Raw genomic sequence first — 17,495 nt, forward strand, 5'->3', positions numbered from 1 at the left:
CTGGGATATTGACAGGATGGATATGGAGATGCTCCCCTTTGAAGTCAGTTCTAGGGGTTAATGAATGGGTCCCAGACAGAGGTGCTGACCCATTCAAGACACAGATGAGGCCAAGTTTATTTTTTAAACACCCCCTCCCCGCCCGTAAGAGTTGTGAATCTTTGAAAAACAGACATAAATTGCTGGAGGAACTCGGCAAGTCGGGCAGCATCTATGGAGGGGAATAAACAGTCGATGTTTCAGGCAGATGTTTTCCAACTCTTCAGCAGGACTGGAAAGGAAGGGGGCGGAAGGTGGAGCAGGAGGGAGAGGGAGGAGTACGACTGGCAGCTGGTAGGTGGGACCAGGTGACAGGGCTGGAGGGTAGGATGAAGTCATACACTGGGAGACGATAGCTGATAGGCGTAAGGGGTTGAAGAATAAGGAATCTAACAGGAGAGGACAGCGGCCCATGGAATCAAGGGAAGGAGGACTGGAACCAGAGGGAAGTGATGGTCTCGGCTCAAAATGTCAGCAGCTTATGGCCCTCAGCTGTGGAACCTGCTGAGTTTGTGTGTGACACTCCAGACTTCTAGCATCTGTGTTTGCGAATCTCTGGAAATCTCTCCTCATCATGCAGTGGAAGCAGAACCGTTATGATGCAAACATAGAAAGATTCTTGGCAAACCAGGGGTGAAAAGGTGGCACATGCCTCACAGCCCAACTCCCCCAGTTCGAGCCTGACCGAGGGCACTGTCAGTCTGGGGTTTGCACAGTCTCCCTGTGGCCATGTGGGTTTCCTTGGTGCTCCAGTGTCCTGCCATGTGGGTTTGTAGTTAATCAGCCATTGTAACATTGTCCCTAATGTGCGGGTGAGTGGTAGAACCTGGGTGGGGGGGGGGGTGTTGATGGAAACATAGGGAGTCACAGGGAAAATCAGCAGTGGTAATGGCTATTCCTGTGGGCTGACAGAGACTTAACAGGCTGAATGGCCTCAGTCTTCAGAAGGTCTGGAAAATGAGTTTGCGTGGCGAGGGACGTGTTGAAGCTGCTGCAGTGGTGAGCAGGAACAGGTAACACCCAGGCGACACTGGTAAATGAGGGGACAAGACTACCTTCCCAGGCATCAAGCAAAGGCATTCCCTCAGATCCGTGGACTCAGGGAACCAATTGTTTGTGTGCTGAGATGCTTGCATATTTCACCAATGGTGAAGCGGTGACCATGTTGGTTGAAATACAACACCAGTTATTGATTACAAATGTATTTACAAAGCTCATCACGAGGCAAACCTGCAAACCAAGTCACAAAACTGGCCAGAGAGCTCGACCAGTGTGAGGTGAAAACATTCTCTGTGTGGGCATGATGATGTACAGAGAGACACAGCAGGGAAAGAGGCCCTTCAGCCCCTCAGGTCGATACTGACCACCCAACTACACCACTCACATTTTATACCCCCAGATTCTACCCCTCAGCCACACACTGGGGGCAATCTCACTGGCCAATTAGCCTATTGACCTGCACATCACTGGGATGCAGGAGGAAACCAGAGAGCCCATGGAAACCCACCCCACCCTCCCAGTCTCAGGGAGAACGTGCAAACTCCACACGGACAACAAGGTCAGGATTGAACTTGGGTCTCTGGCACTGTGACGCAGTGGCTTTGCCAGCCCAGACTGCGTTGTCATTGCCCTTAATCGAAGGTGACTGGGCAACATCAGAACAAAGGCACAATTCACAAACCTCTTTCAGAGGGGGCCCTGTTAGCTGTTTTACCGAGCATGGCAATACAAGCTGACTGAATTTTTAGCAGGCAGGCGTGTCGCGGGAAGAATTTGCAAACAAGGTGAGTGAGGAGTGCGGGTTGCAAGGGAGCTGCACGGAGGGACAGAGCAATTGGTCTGGTTACATTTACATGTACAGCTGCAGAAGACAAGTCTGCTGGCTGTGGCAAGGACCTTTTACACAATGTTCATCCCATTTGCACAACTTGTAAATGGATATGAATGCAAGTAAGTAACCAATTTGATCATTTTATGTATCCAAGCATTAATTGATTGTATTGGCTTTGATTTCACAAGAAGAGAAGCTGTGATAACCATGTGCAGGGTCTGAGTGGCTCAGTTTGCTCCCTGGTTGGGCGCCATGCCCAGACTCCGTGGGTTAGTTATGAGTTGCTGTCTGGTGGTCAGGATGAGCTGGTTACAGCTCCAGCTCTGTTTATTTTCTCTGGCCAGCCGCTACGCAGGCACCCTGCTTTCCAAGTCGACAGTCTGTCCATGCCCCCCTGGAACACACACTACACTGCCTCACACACGGCACAAAATGTCCAAATCAGGTTCATAATCACCGACGTGTTGTGAAATTGGTTAACAGCAGCAGCACCTCAATGCAGTACACAATCTAGAGAAAAAAATCATCAATTACAGTATATGTCTATCAAGTAGATTAAAAACCATGCAAAAACAGAAATAATATATATTTAAAAAGTGAGGTAGTGTTCATGGGTTCAATGTCCATTTAGGAATCGGATGGCAGAGGGGAAGAAACTTTTCCTGAATCGCTGAGTGTGCACAGACGTATACACACAGAACACTGCGCTGTCTCACACCTGACACATAAAGTCCCACACAATATACACACATCTCACACCCTGCACGTAACGTCTCACACACTGCACATGTCTCACACCCAGCACGTAATGTCTCACACTCTGCACACGTCCCACACCCTGCATGTAACGTCTCACACCCACAACCTGCACACGTCTCACACACTACACCCATCTCACATCCTGCATGTAACGTCTCACACACAGCACGTAACGTCTCATCACTACACACGTTTCACACCCTGCACGTAACATCTCACACCGGCAACCTGCACATGTCTCACACACTACACACATCTCACACACTACGCACTCTTTTCCTTGGAGTTGAGGGTCACTTGATGAGGTAGAGAGACAGATGCAGGACAGATAGCAAACAACTCTTTGCCAAAGCAGACATGTTAACGACCAGAGGGCAAACCTTAAAGTGAGTTAGAGGTTTAGAGGGCATGTGAGGAAGAATATTTTCACCTGGGGGGGGGGTTACACTGTGGAACTCGCTGTCTGGGGGGTGGTTACAGTGTGGAACGCGCTGCCTAAGGTGGTTTACAGTGTGGAACGCACGGCCCGAGGGGGGGTTACAGTGTGGAACGCACTGCCGGGGGGGGGGGGTTTACAGTGTGGAACTCGCTGCCTGAGGGGGGGTTACAGCGTGGAACGTGCTGCCCGAGGGGGGGTTACAGAGTGGAACGCGCTGCCCGAGGGGGGGTTACAACGTGGAACGCGCTGCCCGAGGGGGGGTTACAGCGTGGAACGCGCTGCCCGAGGGGGGGGTTACAACGTGGAACGCGCTGCCCGAGGGGGGGTTACAACGTGGAACGCGCTGCCCGAGGGGGTTACGGTGTGGAACGCGCTGCCCGAGGGGGTTACAGTGTGGAACGCGCTGCCTGAGGGGGTTACAGAGTGGAACGCGCTGCCCGAGGGGGGGTTACAGAGTGGAACGCGCTGCCCGAGGGGGGGTTACAACGTGGAACGCGCTGCCCGAGGGGGTTACAGTGTGGAACGCGCTGCCCGAGGGGGTTACAGTGTGGAACGCGCTGCCCGAGGGGGTTACAGAGTGGAACGCGCTGCCCGAGGGGGGGTTACAGAGTGGAACGCGCTGCCCGAGGGGGGGTTACAACGTGGAACGCGCTGCCCGAGGGGGTTACAGTGTGGAACGCGCTGCCCGAGGGGGTTACAGAGTGGAACGCGCTGCCCGAGGGGGGGTTACAGAGTGGAACGCGCTGCCCGAGGGGGGGTTACAACGTGGAACGCGCTGCCCGAGGGGGTTACAGTATGGAACGCGCTACCCGAGGGGGTTACAGTGTGGAACGCGCTGCCCGAGGGGGTTACAGTGTGGAACGCGCTGCCCGAGGGGGTTACAGAGTGGAACGCGCTGCCCGAGGGGGGGTTACAGAGTGGAACGCGCTGCCCGAGGGGGGGTTACAACGTGGAACGCGCTGCCCGAGGGGGTTACAGTATGGAACGCGCTACCCGAGGGGGTTACAGTGTGGAACGCGCTGCCCGAGGGGGTTACAGTGTGGAACGCGCTGCCCGAGGGGGTTACAGAGTGGAACGCGCTGCCCGAGGGGGGGTTACAGAGTGGAACGCGCTGCCTGAGGGGGGGTTACAACGTGGAACGCGCTGCCCGAGGGGGGGTTACAACGTGGAACGCGCTGCCCGAGGGGGTTACAGCGTGGAACGCGCTGCCCGATGGGGGGTTACAGAGTGGAACGCGCTGCCCGAGGGGGTTACAGTATGGAACGCGCTGCCCGAGGGGGTTACAGCGTGGAACGCGCTGCCCGATGGGGGGTTACAGAGTGGAACGCGCTGCCCGAGGGGGGGTTACAGTATGGAACGCGCTGCCCGAGGGGAGCGGTTACAGTATGGAACGCGCTGCCCGAGGGGAGCGGTTACAGTGTGGAACGCACTGCCGGGGGGGGGGCGGGCTTACAGCGTGGAACGCACTGCCTGGGGGGAGCAGCACAGTGTGGAACGCGCTGCCGGGGGGGGGGTTTACAGTGTGGAACTCGCTGTCTGGGGGGAGCAGCACAGTGTGGAACGCGCTGCCCGAGGGGGTTACAGTGTGGAACGCGCTCCCCGAGGGGAGCGGTTACAGTGTGGAACGCACTGCCGGGGGGGGGGCGGGCTTACAGCGTGGAACGCACTGCCTGGGGGGAGCAGCACAGTGTGGAACGCACTGCCGGGGGGGGGGGTTTACAGTGTGGAACTCGCTGTCTGGGGGGAGCAGCACAGTGTGGAACGCGCTGCCCGAGGGGGTTACAGTGTGGAATGCACTGCCTGGGGGGGAGGGTTTACAGCGTGGAACGCACTGCCTGGGGGGAGCAGCACAGTGTGGAACGCACTGCCGGGGGGGGGGGTTTACAGTGTGGAACTCGCTGTCTGGGGGGGGGTTACAGCGTGGAACGCGCTGCCCGAGGGGGGGTTACAGAGTGGAACGCGCTGCCCGAGGGGGGGTTACAGAGTGGAACGCGCTGCCCGAGGGGGTTACAGTATGGAACGCACTGCCGGGGGGGGGGGGGGTTTACAGTATGGAACGCGCTGCCCGAGGGGAGCGGTTACAGTGTGGAACGCACTGCCGGGGGGGAGGGTTTACAGCGTGGAACGCACTGCCTGGGGGGAGCAGCACAGTGTGGAACGCACTGCCGGGGGGGAGGGTTTACAGCGTGGAACGCACTGCCTGGGGGGAGCAGCACAGTGTGGAACGCACTGCCGGGGGGGGGGGGTTTACAGTGTGGAACTCGCTGTCTGGGGGGGGGTTACAGAGTGGAACGCGCTGCCCGAGGGGGGGTTACAGAGTGGAACGCGCTGCCCGAGGGGGTTACAGTATGGAACGCGCTGCCCGAGGGGAGCGGTTACAGTGTGGAATGCACTGCCGGGGGGGGTTACAGTGTGGAACGCGCTGCCCGAGGGGGGGTTACAGAGTGGAACGCGCTGCCCGAGGGGGTTACAGTGTGGAACGCGCTGTCTGGGGGGGGGTTACAGCGTGGAACGCGCTGCCCGAGGGGGTTACAGTATGGAACGCGCTGCCCGAGGGGGTTACAGAGTGGAACGCGCTGCCCGAGGGGGGGGGGTTTACAGTGTGGAACTCGCTGTCTGGGGGGGGGTTACAGCGTGGAACGCGCTGCCCGAGGGGGTTACAGTATGGAACGCGCTGCCCGAGGGGGTTACAGTATGGAACGCGCTGCCCGAGGGGAGCGGTTACAGTGTGGAACGCGCTGCCCGAGGGGGGGTTACAGAGTGGAACGCGCTGCCCGAGGGGGTTACAGTGTGGAACGCGCTGCCCGAGGGGGTTACAGTGTGGAACGCGCTGTCTGGGGGGGGGTTACAGCGTGGAACGCGCTGCCCGAGGGGGTTACAGTATGGAACGCGCTGCCCGAGGGGGTTACAGAGTGGAACGCACTGCCGGAGGGGGGCGGGCTTACAGCGTGGAACGCGCTGCCTGGGGGGAGCAGCACAGTGTGGAACGCACTGCCGGGGGGGGGGGGTTTACAGTGTGGAACTCGCTGTCTGGGGGGGGTTACAGTATGGAACGCGCTGCCCGAGGGGGTTACAGAGTGGAACGCACTGCCGGGGGGGAGGGTTTACAGCGTGGAACGCGCTGCCTGGGGGGAGCAGCACAGTGTGGAACGCACTGCCGGGGGGGGGGGTTTACAGTGTGGAACTCGCTGTCTGGGGGGGGGTTACAGCGTGGAACGCGCTGCCCGAGGGGGGGTTACAGAGTGGAACGCACTGCCCGAGGGGAGCGGTTACAGTGTGGAACGCACTGCCGGGGGGGAGGGTTTACAGCGTGGAACGCACTGCCTGGGGGGAGCAGCACAGTGTGGAACGCACTGCCGGGGGGGGGGGTTTACAGTGTGGAACTCGCTGTCTGGGGGGGGGTTACAGCGTGGAACGCGCTGCCCGAGGGGGGGTTACAGAGTGGAACGCGCTGCCCGAGGGGGTTACAGTATGGAACGCGCTGCCCGAGGGGAGCGGTTACAGTGTGGAATGCACTGCCGGGGGGGGTTACAGTGTGGAACGCGCTGCCCGAGGGGGGGTTACAGAGTGGAACGCGCTGCCCGAGGGGGTTACAGTGTGGAACGCGCTGCCCGAGGGGGGGTTACAACGTGGAACGCGCTGCCCGAGGGGGTTACAGTGTGGAACGCGCTGCCCGAGGGGAGCGGTTACAGTGTGGAATGCACTGCCGGGGGGGGGGGGGCGGGCTTACAGCGTGGAACGCGCTGCCTGGGGGGAGCAGCACAGTGTGGAACGCACTGCCGGGGGGGGGGGTTTACAGTGTGGAACTCGCTGTCTGGGGGGGGGTTACAGCGTGGAACGCGCTGCCCGAGGGGGGGTTACAGAGTGGAACGCGCTGCCCGAGGGGGTTACAGTATGGAACGCGCTGCCCGAGGGGAGCGGTTACAGTGTGGAATGCACTGCCGGGGGGGGGGGCGGGCTTACAGCGTGGAACGCGCTGCCTGGGGGGAGCAGCACAGTGTGGAACGCACTGCCGGGGGGGAGGGTTTACAGCGTGGAACGCGCTGCCTGGGGGGAGCAGCACAGTGTGGAACGCACTGCCGGGGGGGGGGGGTTTACAGTGTGGAACTCGCTGTCTGGGGGGGGGTTACAGCGTGGAACGCGCTGCCCGAGGGGGGGTTACAGAGTGGAACGCGCTGCCCGAGGGGGTTACAGTATGGAACGCGCTGCCCGAGGGGGGGTTACAGTATGGAACGCGCTGCCCGAGGGGGTTACAGTGTGGAACGCACTGCCGGGGGGGGGGCGGGCTTACAGTGTGGAACGCGCTGCCTGGGGGGAGCAGCACAGTGTGGAACGCACTGCCGGGGGGGGGGTTTACAGTGTGGAACTCGCTGTCTGGGGGGGGGTTACAGCGTGGAACGCGCTGCCCGAGGGGGGGTTACAGAGTGGAACGCGCTGCCCGAGGGGAGCGGTTACAGTGTGGAATGCACTGCCGGGGGGGGGGGGGGCGGGCTTACAGCGTGGAACGCGCTGCCTGGGGGGAGCAGCACAGTGTGGAACGCACTGCCGGGGGGGGGGGGGTTTACAGTGTGGAACTCGCTGTCTGGGGGGGGGTTACAGCGTGGAACGCGCTGCCCGAGGGGGGGTTACAGAGTGGAACGCGCTGCCCGAGGGGGTTACAGTATGGAACGCGCTGCCCGAGGGGAGCGGTTACAGTGTGGAATGCACTGCCGGGGGGGGGGCGGGCTTACAGCGTGGAACGCGCTGCCTGGGGGGAGCAGCACAGTGTGGAACGCACTGCCGGGGGGGAGGGTTTACAGCGTGGAACGCGCTGCCTGGGGGGAGCAGCACAGTGTGGAACGCACTGCCGGGGGGGGGGGGGGTTTACAGTGTGGAACTCGCTGTCTGGGGGGGGGTTACAGCGTGGAACGCGCTGCCCGAGGGGGGGTTACAGCGTGGAACGCGCTGCCCGAGGGGGTTACAGTATGGAACGCGCTGCCCGAGGGGGTTACAGAGTGGAACGCGCTGCCCGAGGGGGGGGGGTTTACAGTGTGGAACTCGCTGTCTGGGGGGGGGTTACAGCGTGGAACGCGCTGCCCGAGGGGGTTACAGTATGGAACGCGCTGCCCGAGGGGGTTACAGTATGGAACGCGCTGCCCGAGGGGAGCGGTTACAGTGTGGAACGCGCTGCCCGAGGGGGGGTTACAGAGTGGAACGCGCTGCCCGAGGGGGTTACAGTGTGGAACGCGCTGCCCGAGGGGGTTACAGTGTGGAACGCGCTGTCTGGGGGGGGGTTACAGCGTGGAACGCGCTGCCCGAGGGGGTTACAGTATGGAACGCGCTGCCCGAGGGGGTTACAGAGTGGAACGCACTGCCGGAGGGGGGCGGGCTTACAGCGTGGAACGCGCTGCCTGGGGGGAGCAGCACAGTGTGGAACGCACTGCCGGGGGGGGGGGTTTACAGTGTGGAACTCGCTGTCTGGGGGGGGTTACAGTATGGAACGCGCTGCCCGAGGGGGTTACAGAGTGGAACGCACTGCCGGGGGGGAGGGTTTACAGCGTGGAACGCGCTGCCTGGGGGGAGCAGCACAGTGTGGAACGCACTGCCGGGGGGGGGGGGGTTTACAGTGTGGAACTCGCTGTCTGGGGGGGGGTTACAGCGTGGAACGCGCTGCCCGAGGGGGGGTTACAGAGTGGAACGCACTGCCCGAGGGGAGCGGTTACAGTGTGGAACGCACTGCCGGGGGGGAGGGTTTACAGCGTGGAACGCACTGCCTGGGGGGAGCAGCACAGTGTGGAACGCACTGCCGGGGGGGGGGGTTTACAGTGTGGAACTCGCTGTCTGGGGGGGGGTTACAGCGTGGAACGCGCTGCCCGAGGGGGGGTTACAGAGTGGAACGCGCTGCCCGAGGGGGTTACAGTATGGAACGCGCTGCCCGAGGGGAGCGGTTACAGTGTGGAATGCACTGCCGGGGGGGGTTACAGTGTGGAACGCGCTGCCCGAGGGGGGGTTACAGAGTGGAACGCGCTGCCCGAGGGGGTTACAGTGTGGAACGCGCTGCCCGAGGGGGGGTTACAACGTGGAACGCGCTGCCCGAGGGGGTTACAGTGTGGAACGTGCTGCCCGAGGGGAGCGGTTACAGTGTGGAATGCACTGCCGGGGGGGGGGGGGCGGGCTTACAGCGTGGAACGCGCTGCCTGGGGGGAGCAGCACAGTGTGGAACGCACTGCCGGGGGGGGGGGGGTTTACAGTGTGGAACTCGCTGTCTGGGGGGGGGTTACAGCGTGGAACGCGCTGCCCGAGGGGGGGTTACAGAGTGGAACGCGCTGCCCGAGGGGGTTACAGTATGGAACGCGCTGCCCGAGGGGAGCGGTTACAGTGTGGAATGCACTGCCGGGGGGGGGGCGGGCTTACAGCGTGGAACGCGCTGCCTGGGGGGAGCAGCACAGTGTGGAACGCACTGCCGGGGGGGAGGGTTTACAGCGTGGAACGCGCTGCCTGGGGGGAGCAGCACAGTGTGGAACGCACTGCCGGGGGGGGGGGGTTTACAGTGTGGAACTCGCTGTCTGGGGGGGGGTTACAGCGTGGAACGCGCTGCCCGAGGGGGGGTTACAGAGTGGAACGCGCTGCCCGAGGGGGTTACAGTATGGAACGCGCTGCCCGAGGGGGGGTTACAGTATGGAACGCGCTGCCCGAGGGGGTTACAGTGTGGAACGCACTGCCGGGGGGGGGGCGGGCTTACAGTGTGGAACGCGCTGCCTGGGGGGAGCAGCACAGTGTGGAACGCACTGCCGGGGGGGGGGTTTACAGTGTGGAACTCGCTGTCTGGGGGGGGGTTACAGCGTGGAACGCGCTGCCCGAGGGGGGGTTACAGAGTGGAACGCGCTGCCCGAGGGGAGCGGTTACAGTGTGGAACGCACTGCCGGGGGGGAGGGTTTACAGCGTGGAACGCGCTGCCTGGGGGGAGCAGCACAGTGTGGAACGCACTGCCGGGGGGGGGGGGTTTACAGTGTGGAACTCGCTGTCTGGGGGGGGGTTACAGCGTGGAACGCGCTGCCCGAGGGGGGGTTACAGAGTGGAACGCGCTGCCCGAGGGGGTTACAGTATGGAACGCGCTGCCCGAGGGGAGCGGTTACAGTGTGGAATGCACTGCCGGGGGGGGTTACAGTGTGGAACGCGCTGCCCGAGTGGGGGTTACAGAGTGGAACGCGCTGCCCGAGGGGGTTACAGTGTGGAACGCGCTGTCTGGGGGGGGGTTACAGCGTGGAACGCGCTGCCCGAGGGGGTTACAGTATGGAACGCGCTGCCCGAGGGGGTTACAGAGTGGAACGCACTGCCGGAGGGGGGCGGGCTTACAGCGTGGAACGCGCTGCCTGGGGGGAGCAGCACAGTGTGGAACGCACTGCCGGGGGGGGGGGTTTACAGTGTGGAACTCGCTGTCTGGGGGGGGTTACAGTATGGAACGCGCTGCCCGAGGGGGTTACAGAGTGGAACGCACTGCCGGGGGGGAGGGTTTACAGCGTGGAACGCGCTGCCTGGGGGGAGCAGCACAGTGTGGAACGCACTGCCGGGGGGGGGGGGGTTTACAGTGTGGAACTCGCTGTCTGGGGGGGGTTACAGCGTGGAACGCGCTGCCCGAGGGGGGGTTACAGAGTGGAACGCACTGCCCGAGGGGAGCGGTTACAGTGTGGAACGCACTGCCGGGGGGGAGGGTTTACAGCGTGGAACGCACTGCCTGGGGGGAGCAGCACAGTGTGGAACGCACTGCCGGGGGGGGGGGGTTTACAGTGTGGAACTCGCTGTCTGGGGGGGGGTTACAGCGTGGAACGCGCTGCCCGAGGGGGGGTTACAGAGTGGAACGCGCTGCCCGAGGGGGTTACAGTATGGAACGCGCTGCCCGAGGGGAGCGGTTACAGTGTGGAATGCACTGCCGGGGGGGGTTACAGTGTGGAACGCGCTGCCCGAGGGGGGGTTACAGAGTGGAACGCGCTGCCCGAGGGGGTTACAGTGTGGAACGCGCTGCCCGAGGGGGGGTTACAACGTGGAACGCGCTGCCCGAGGGGGTTACAGTGTGGAACGCGCTGCCCGAGGGGAGCGGTTACAGTGTGGAATGCACTGCCGGGGGGGGGGGGCGGGCTTACAGCGTGGAACGCGCTGCCTGGGGGGAGCAGCACAGTGTGGAACGCACTGCCGGGGGGGGGGGGGTTTACAGTGTGGAACTCGCTGTCTGGGGGGGGGTTACAGCGTGGAACGCGCTGCCCGAGGGGGGGTTACAGAGTGGAACGCGCTGCCCGAGGGGGTTACAGTATGGAACGCGCTGCCCGAGGGGAGCGGTTACAGTGTGGAATGCACTGCCGGGGGGGGGGCGGGCTTACAGCGTGGAACGCGCTGCCTGGGGGGAGCAGCACAGTGTGGAACGCACTGCCGGGGGGGAGGGTTTACAGCGTGGAACGCGCTGCCTGGGGGGAGCAGCACAGTGTGGAACGCACTGCCGGGGGGGGGGGGGGTTTACAGTGTGGAACTCGCTGTCTGGGGGGGGGTTACAGCGTGGAACGCGCTGCCCGAGGGGGGGTTACAGAGTGGAACGCGCTGCCCGAGGGGGTTACAGTATGGAACGCGCTGCCCGAGGGGAGCGGTTACAGTGTGGAATGCACTGCCGGGGGGGGGGGGCGGGCTTACAGCGTGGAACGCGCTGCCTGGGGGGAGCAGCACAGTGTGGAACGCACTGCCGGGGGGGGGGGGTTTACAGTGTGGAACTCGCTGTCTGGGGGGGGGTTACAGCGTGGAACGCGCTGCCCGAGGGGGGGTTACAGTATGGAACGCGCTCCCCGAGGGGAGTGGTTACAGTGTGGAATGCACTGCCGGGGGGGGGGCGGGCTTACAGCGTGGAACGCGCTGCCTGGGGGGAGCAGCACAGTGTGGAACGCACTGCCGGGGGGGAGGGTTTACAGCGTGGAACGCGCTGCCTGGGGGGAGCAGCACAGTGTGGAACGCACTGCCGGGGGGGGGGCGGGCTTACAGCGTGGAACGCGCTGCCTGGGGGGAGCAGCACAGTGTGGAACGCACTGCCGGGGGGGTGGGGTTTACAGTGTGGAACTCGCTGCCTGAGGGGGGGTTACAGCGTGGAACGCGCTGCCCGAGGGGAGCAGCACAGTGTGGAACGCACTGCCGGGGGGGAGGGGTTTACAGTGTGGAACTCGCTGCCTGAGGGGGGGTTACAGCGTGGAACGCGCTGCCCGAGGGGAGCAGCACAGTGTGGAACGCACTGCCGGGGGGGGGGGGTTTACAGTGTGGAACTCGCTGTCTGGGGGGGTGCACCGATCCTCACATCACTCCTGAAGGTCTGCACAAGTATTTAAATCACAAAGGCAGAGAAGTCATGGAGCAATGTTGGTAAATAAATTACAATCGACGGCTACATCAACACAGGAGAATCTGCAGATGCTGGAAATCCAGAGCAACACACACAATGCTGCAGGAGGTCAGCAGCCCGGCAGCACCGATGGAAATGAACAATTAAAGGCATCCGCTAGTCTTGTGAGACCATGGATCTGCGCCTGGAAAGTCTTCACTCTCCAGGGCACAGGCCTGGGCAAGGTTGTATGGAAGACCAGCAGTTGCCCATGCTGCAAGTCTCCCCTCTTCACGACACCGATGTTGTCCAAGGGAAGGGCATTAGGACCGATACAGCTTGGCACCGCTGTCGTCGCACAGCACTGTGTGATTAAGTGCCTTGCTCAAGGACACAACACGTTCCCTTGGCTGGGGCTCGAACTCATGACCTTCAGGTCGTTAGTCCAATGCCTTAACCACTTGGCCACGTGCCCATGGAAATGAACAAACAGTTGACTTTTTGGGTACTTGATGTCCAAAGAGCTGATTTCTGTGCTGTGGCTCGATGATTTTGACTCTCTCTTTCTCATTACACACATTCTGTCTGCCTCTCTCATTACACACTCAATATCTCTTTCATTGCACATGATCTCACAATACAGACTCTCTCTTGTTGTACTCTATCTGCCTTTTTCATTGCACCTCTCTCACTACACACATGCACTGCACATTACACATCTCTCTTCCTCACTCTCTCTTCCCTTTATCACAACAAACACTCAGTGCTCTGTCTCATCTTCACCACAGCCACACACACTGTACACACACCCACACACTCTCTGTACACACACCCGCACTCTCTGTACACACAGCCACACACTCTCTGCACACGCACACCCACACTCACGCTCTGTACACACACCCACACAGTCTCTGTACACACAGGCACACTCTCTCTGTACACGTTCACACCCCCTGCACACACTCACTCTCCCTACACACTCTGTGTACACGCTCATGTCCTCTCTATATACACATTCACATTCTCATGTGCAAACCCACACTCTGCGCGCACGCACACACACACACACACACTCTGCACACACTTACACTCTACTATTTTAAACAAGCTTCTTTTCACTGCACACACTCCCACCCTGCACACATGCCACCTCTCTGAGACACACACAGTGCCCCTGCCCCTGCCCCACGCTGCGGTACGTGGTCTGACCTGCGGATGGTCCTGAGCAGTGCGGCCCTTTCCTCGTTGTGGAAGGTGATGATGATGCTTGTGGAGGGCAGCTCTGCGCTGTACTGCTGCATGGAGCACCTGTAAGCAGAGAGAGGGCATCAGTCTCACTACCCCTGCCACACTCCTGGCACAGATCCGACAGAGAGGGCGTCAGTCTCACTACCCCTGCCACACTCCTGGCACAGATCCGACAGAGAGAGGGCATCAGTCTCACTACCCCTGCCACACTCCTGGCACAGATCCGACAGAGAGGGCATCAGTCTCACTACCCCTGCCACACTCCTGGCACAGATCCGACAGAGAGGGCATCAGTCTCACTACCCCTGCCACACTCCTGGCACAGATCCGACAGAGAGAGGGCATCAGTCTCACTACCCCTGCCACACTCCTGGCACAGATCCGACAGAGAGAGGGCGTCAGTCTCACTGCCCCTGCCACACTCCTGGCACAGATCCGACAGAGAGAGGGCGTCAGTCTCACTGCCCCTGCCACACTCCTGGCACAGATCCGACAGAGAGGGCATCAGTCTCACTACCCCTGCCACACTCCTGGCACAGATCCGACAGAGAGGGCGTCAGTCTCACTACCCCTGCCACACTCCTGGCACAGATCCGACAGAGAGGGCGTCAGTCTCACTGCCCCTGCCACACTCCTGGCACAGATCCGACAGAGAGGGCGTCAGTCTCACTACCCCTGCCACACTCCTGGCACAGATCCGACAGAGAGAGGGCATCAGTCTCACTGCCCCTGCCACACTCCTGGCACAGATCCGACAGAGAGAGGGCGTCAGTCTCACTACCCCTGCCACACTCCTGGCACAGATCCGACAGAGAGAGGGCATCAGTCTCACTGCCCCTGCCACACTCCTGGCACAGATCCGACAGAGAGGGCGTCAGTCTCACTACCCCTGCCACACTCCTGGCACAGATCCGACAGAGAGAGGGCATCAGTCTCACTGCCCCTGCCACACTCCTGGCACAGATCCGACAGAGAGAGGGCGTCAGTCTCACTACCCCGCCACACTCCTGGCACAGATCCGACAGAGAGGGCGTCAGTCTCACTGCCCCTGCCACACTCCTGGCACAGATCCGACAGAGAGAGGGCATCAGTCTCACTACCCCTGCCACACTCCTGGCACAGATCCAACAGCTCCACCCCACCTGACATCGCTGTGCAAACTCCAGGACAAGAGGCTGGCCTGGTTGGGATACAAGCCTTCAGTAGGTCTGAGATGAGCAGGGACGTAGCCAGCCCCAGGGACAGAGACACAGCCTGGGTGTGGGATGGGACAAGACTGCTTCAGGGAAAGCTCCCAACATTTCCTCACTGCTGAAGGATTCCACAAGTCGTGGGCTTTGCCTCTCGCCAAAGCCCGAAGGACAGAATTGATAACTGGCTTATTCCTGTCACATCGTGTCAAACACACAAACGCTGTGGTAATAAAAAGAGAACAGGAGGCAGATATTCTCCGAGATTAGACGTGGTGGGCTGAAGGTTCTGTTTAGAAGTGTGTCTTTCTGCATATGAGAGGTCTGTACAGGCAACATCTCCAAAGATTGGTGAGTGTAGAGAACTGTGACAAGTTAGTGGTTCAGAGAAGGCCCAGAGAGGGCAGGAGGGGCACACCTGGGGAGAAGGGGCAAGGGAGAGCACGAGGGAAGGGGTGAGGGGTTGGGAAGTAAGTTCCTCTAGTTGTCACAGGGCCAGGGAGAAAGAAATAGTGAAGAGGTCAGGGGTCAAGGGGCAAAGTCAGGGTGAAGGGATCTGGCAGAATGAGAGAGAACTGCAGCAAAGGAAGCAGGCCCTTCAGCCCATCGAGACCATGCTGACCATCAACCACCTATGCTGACCCTATTCCCCACATTCCCACCAGCTGCAGCACAGTATCGCGGTCAGCCTGCCCCTTGGGGATGTGGGAGGAAACCAGAGCACTCAGGGGAAACCCACACGGTCACAGGGAGGACCTACAAACAGCGCACAGTCAGCGCTTGAGGGCAGGATTGAATCCCGGTCTCGGACACTGAGAGACAGTGGCTCTGTTCACTGCACCACTGGATCGCCCACTGTGCCAGCAAGCAGAACTATGAACCCAGCTCAACAGAGTAAATGCAGAGTGAGCTGGGACACGGCTCTCTCTCCCCATGCCAGGACCAGAAATGTTGGCTCTTCACATAAACACTGTTTGACATACTGGGTGGTTCGACTCTTCCTAGTTTTATTTCACTTTACCAGCCTAAGTGCTGTTTGGACCATTCTGAAGAGCCACAGTTCTACACACCTGGAGAGAGAGGGGTGCTTATGTGAGAATGTTGTTCTTGGACTACAGTTCGTCATTCAACACCATCATTCCCTCCAGGCTCAACAAGAGGCTCAGAGACCTCAGCCTTCACCCTGCCTTGTGTAGCTGGATCCTGGACTTCCTGTCAGATCACCAGTAGGTGGTAAAAGTGGGCTCCCTCACCTCCACCCCTCTGACTCTCATCACAGGAGCCCCTCAGGACTGTGCACTGTCCCCTCCTTTACTCCCTGTATACCCATGACTGTGTCGCTACCCACAGCTCCAATCTGCTAATTAAATTTGCTGACAACACTACACTGATTGGCCTAATCTCAAATAATAATGAGGCAGCTGACAGAGAAGGAGTCATCACCCTGACACAGTGGTGTCAACAAAACAACCTCTCCCTCAATGTCACAAAAACAAAGGAGCTGGTTGTGGACTACAGGAGGAGTGGAGACAGGCTAGCTCCTATTGACATCAATGGATCTGGAGTTGAGAGGGTGAACAGCTTTAGGTTCCTCAGTATACATATCACTGAGGACCTCATGTGGTCTGTACACACCAGCTGTGTGGTGAAAAAGGCACAGCAACGCCTCTTTTACCTCAGATGGTTGAAGAAGTTTGGTATGGGCCCCCAAATCCTAAGAACTTTCTACAGGGGCACACCCTGATTGGCTGCATCACTGCCTGGTATGGGGACTGTACTTCCCTCAATCGCAGAACTCTGCAAAGAGTGGTGCAGACAGCTTAGTGCATCTGTAGATGTGAACTTCTCACTGTTCAGGACATTTGCAAAGAGAGGTGTGTAAAAATCAGATGAAAGATCATCAGAGACCCGAGTCGCCCCAACCACAAACTGTTCCAGCTGCTATCATCCGGGAAACGGTACCGCAGCATAAATGCCAGGACCAACAGACTCCGGGACAGCTTCTTCCACCAGGCCATCAGACTGATTTGAGTGTATTTCTATGTTACATTGACTGTTCTATTTATTATAAATGACTATGATTGCACATTTAGACAGAGACATAATGTAAAGATTTTTACTCCTCGTCGATGTGAAGGACGTCAGAAATAAAGTCAGTTCAGCTCAATACCTGTAGTGCCTGGAGTCCCTGATCGCCCGACTGCTGGGCACCCGCCCACTCTCTCGATGGTTGAAGGCATACAGTTTGTAAGGGTCTTCACCAGGCTTCCAGCGTTTGGCCTCCAGGTATTTCCTCTCGTCGAAGGTCCCAAACTGTTCATCAGAGTCCTCCAGGAAGTCCTGAGTGGAGAAATAGGATGGGTGTGAATTGCAGAATATTGTGACAACACCTCAGGCCTCGCGACCACAGCGCTCTGCAGCGGACGATGCTCCAACTTACTAGCCACAGGAAAATGTATTGTTGCCTAAGACCACAGGAACAGAATTAGACCATATAGCCCATCAAGTCTGCTCCATTATGCCTTATTTATTATCCCTCTCAACCCCATTCTCCTGCCTTCTCCCTGTAACCCATGACACCCTGACTAATTCAGAAGCTATCAACCTCTGCTTTAAACATACTTGGCCTCCACAGCCGTCTGTGGGAATGAATTC

The 17,495-nt window shown here is 60.0% G+C and overlaps 1 protein-coding gene across 1 annotated transcript in view; it reads right to left on the reverse strand.

The window, feature by feature from the left end:
* Window positions 1–17,180, reverse strand: part of galnt14 (UDP-N-acetyl-alpha-D-galactosamine:polypeptide N-acetylgalactosaminyltransferase 14 (GalNAc-T14)) — a gene marked incomplete at its 5' end in the record, with an annotated part of 48,379 nt that extends 31,199 nt beyond the window's left edge. The window contains 2 exons of the mRNA XM_072250029.1: window positions 13,612–13,710; window positions 17,011–17,180. Coding sequence (XP_072106130.1) covers window positions 13,612–13,710; window positions 17,011–17,180 — 269 coding nt within the window. The remainder of the gene's footprint in view (window positions 1–13,611; window positions 13,711–17,010) is intronic.
* Window positions 17,181–17,495: the final 315 nt, after the last annotated feature.

Source organism: Mobula birostris, unplaced genomic scaffold (assembly GCF_030028105.1).
Source record: "Mobula birostris isolate sMobBir1 unplaced genomic scaffold, sMobBir1.hap1 scaffold_1237, whole genome shotgun sequence".
Taxonomy (NCBI): Eukaryota; Metazoa; Chordata; class Chondrichthyes; order Myliobatiformes; family Myliobatidae; genus Mobula; species Mobula birostris.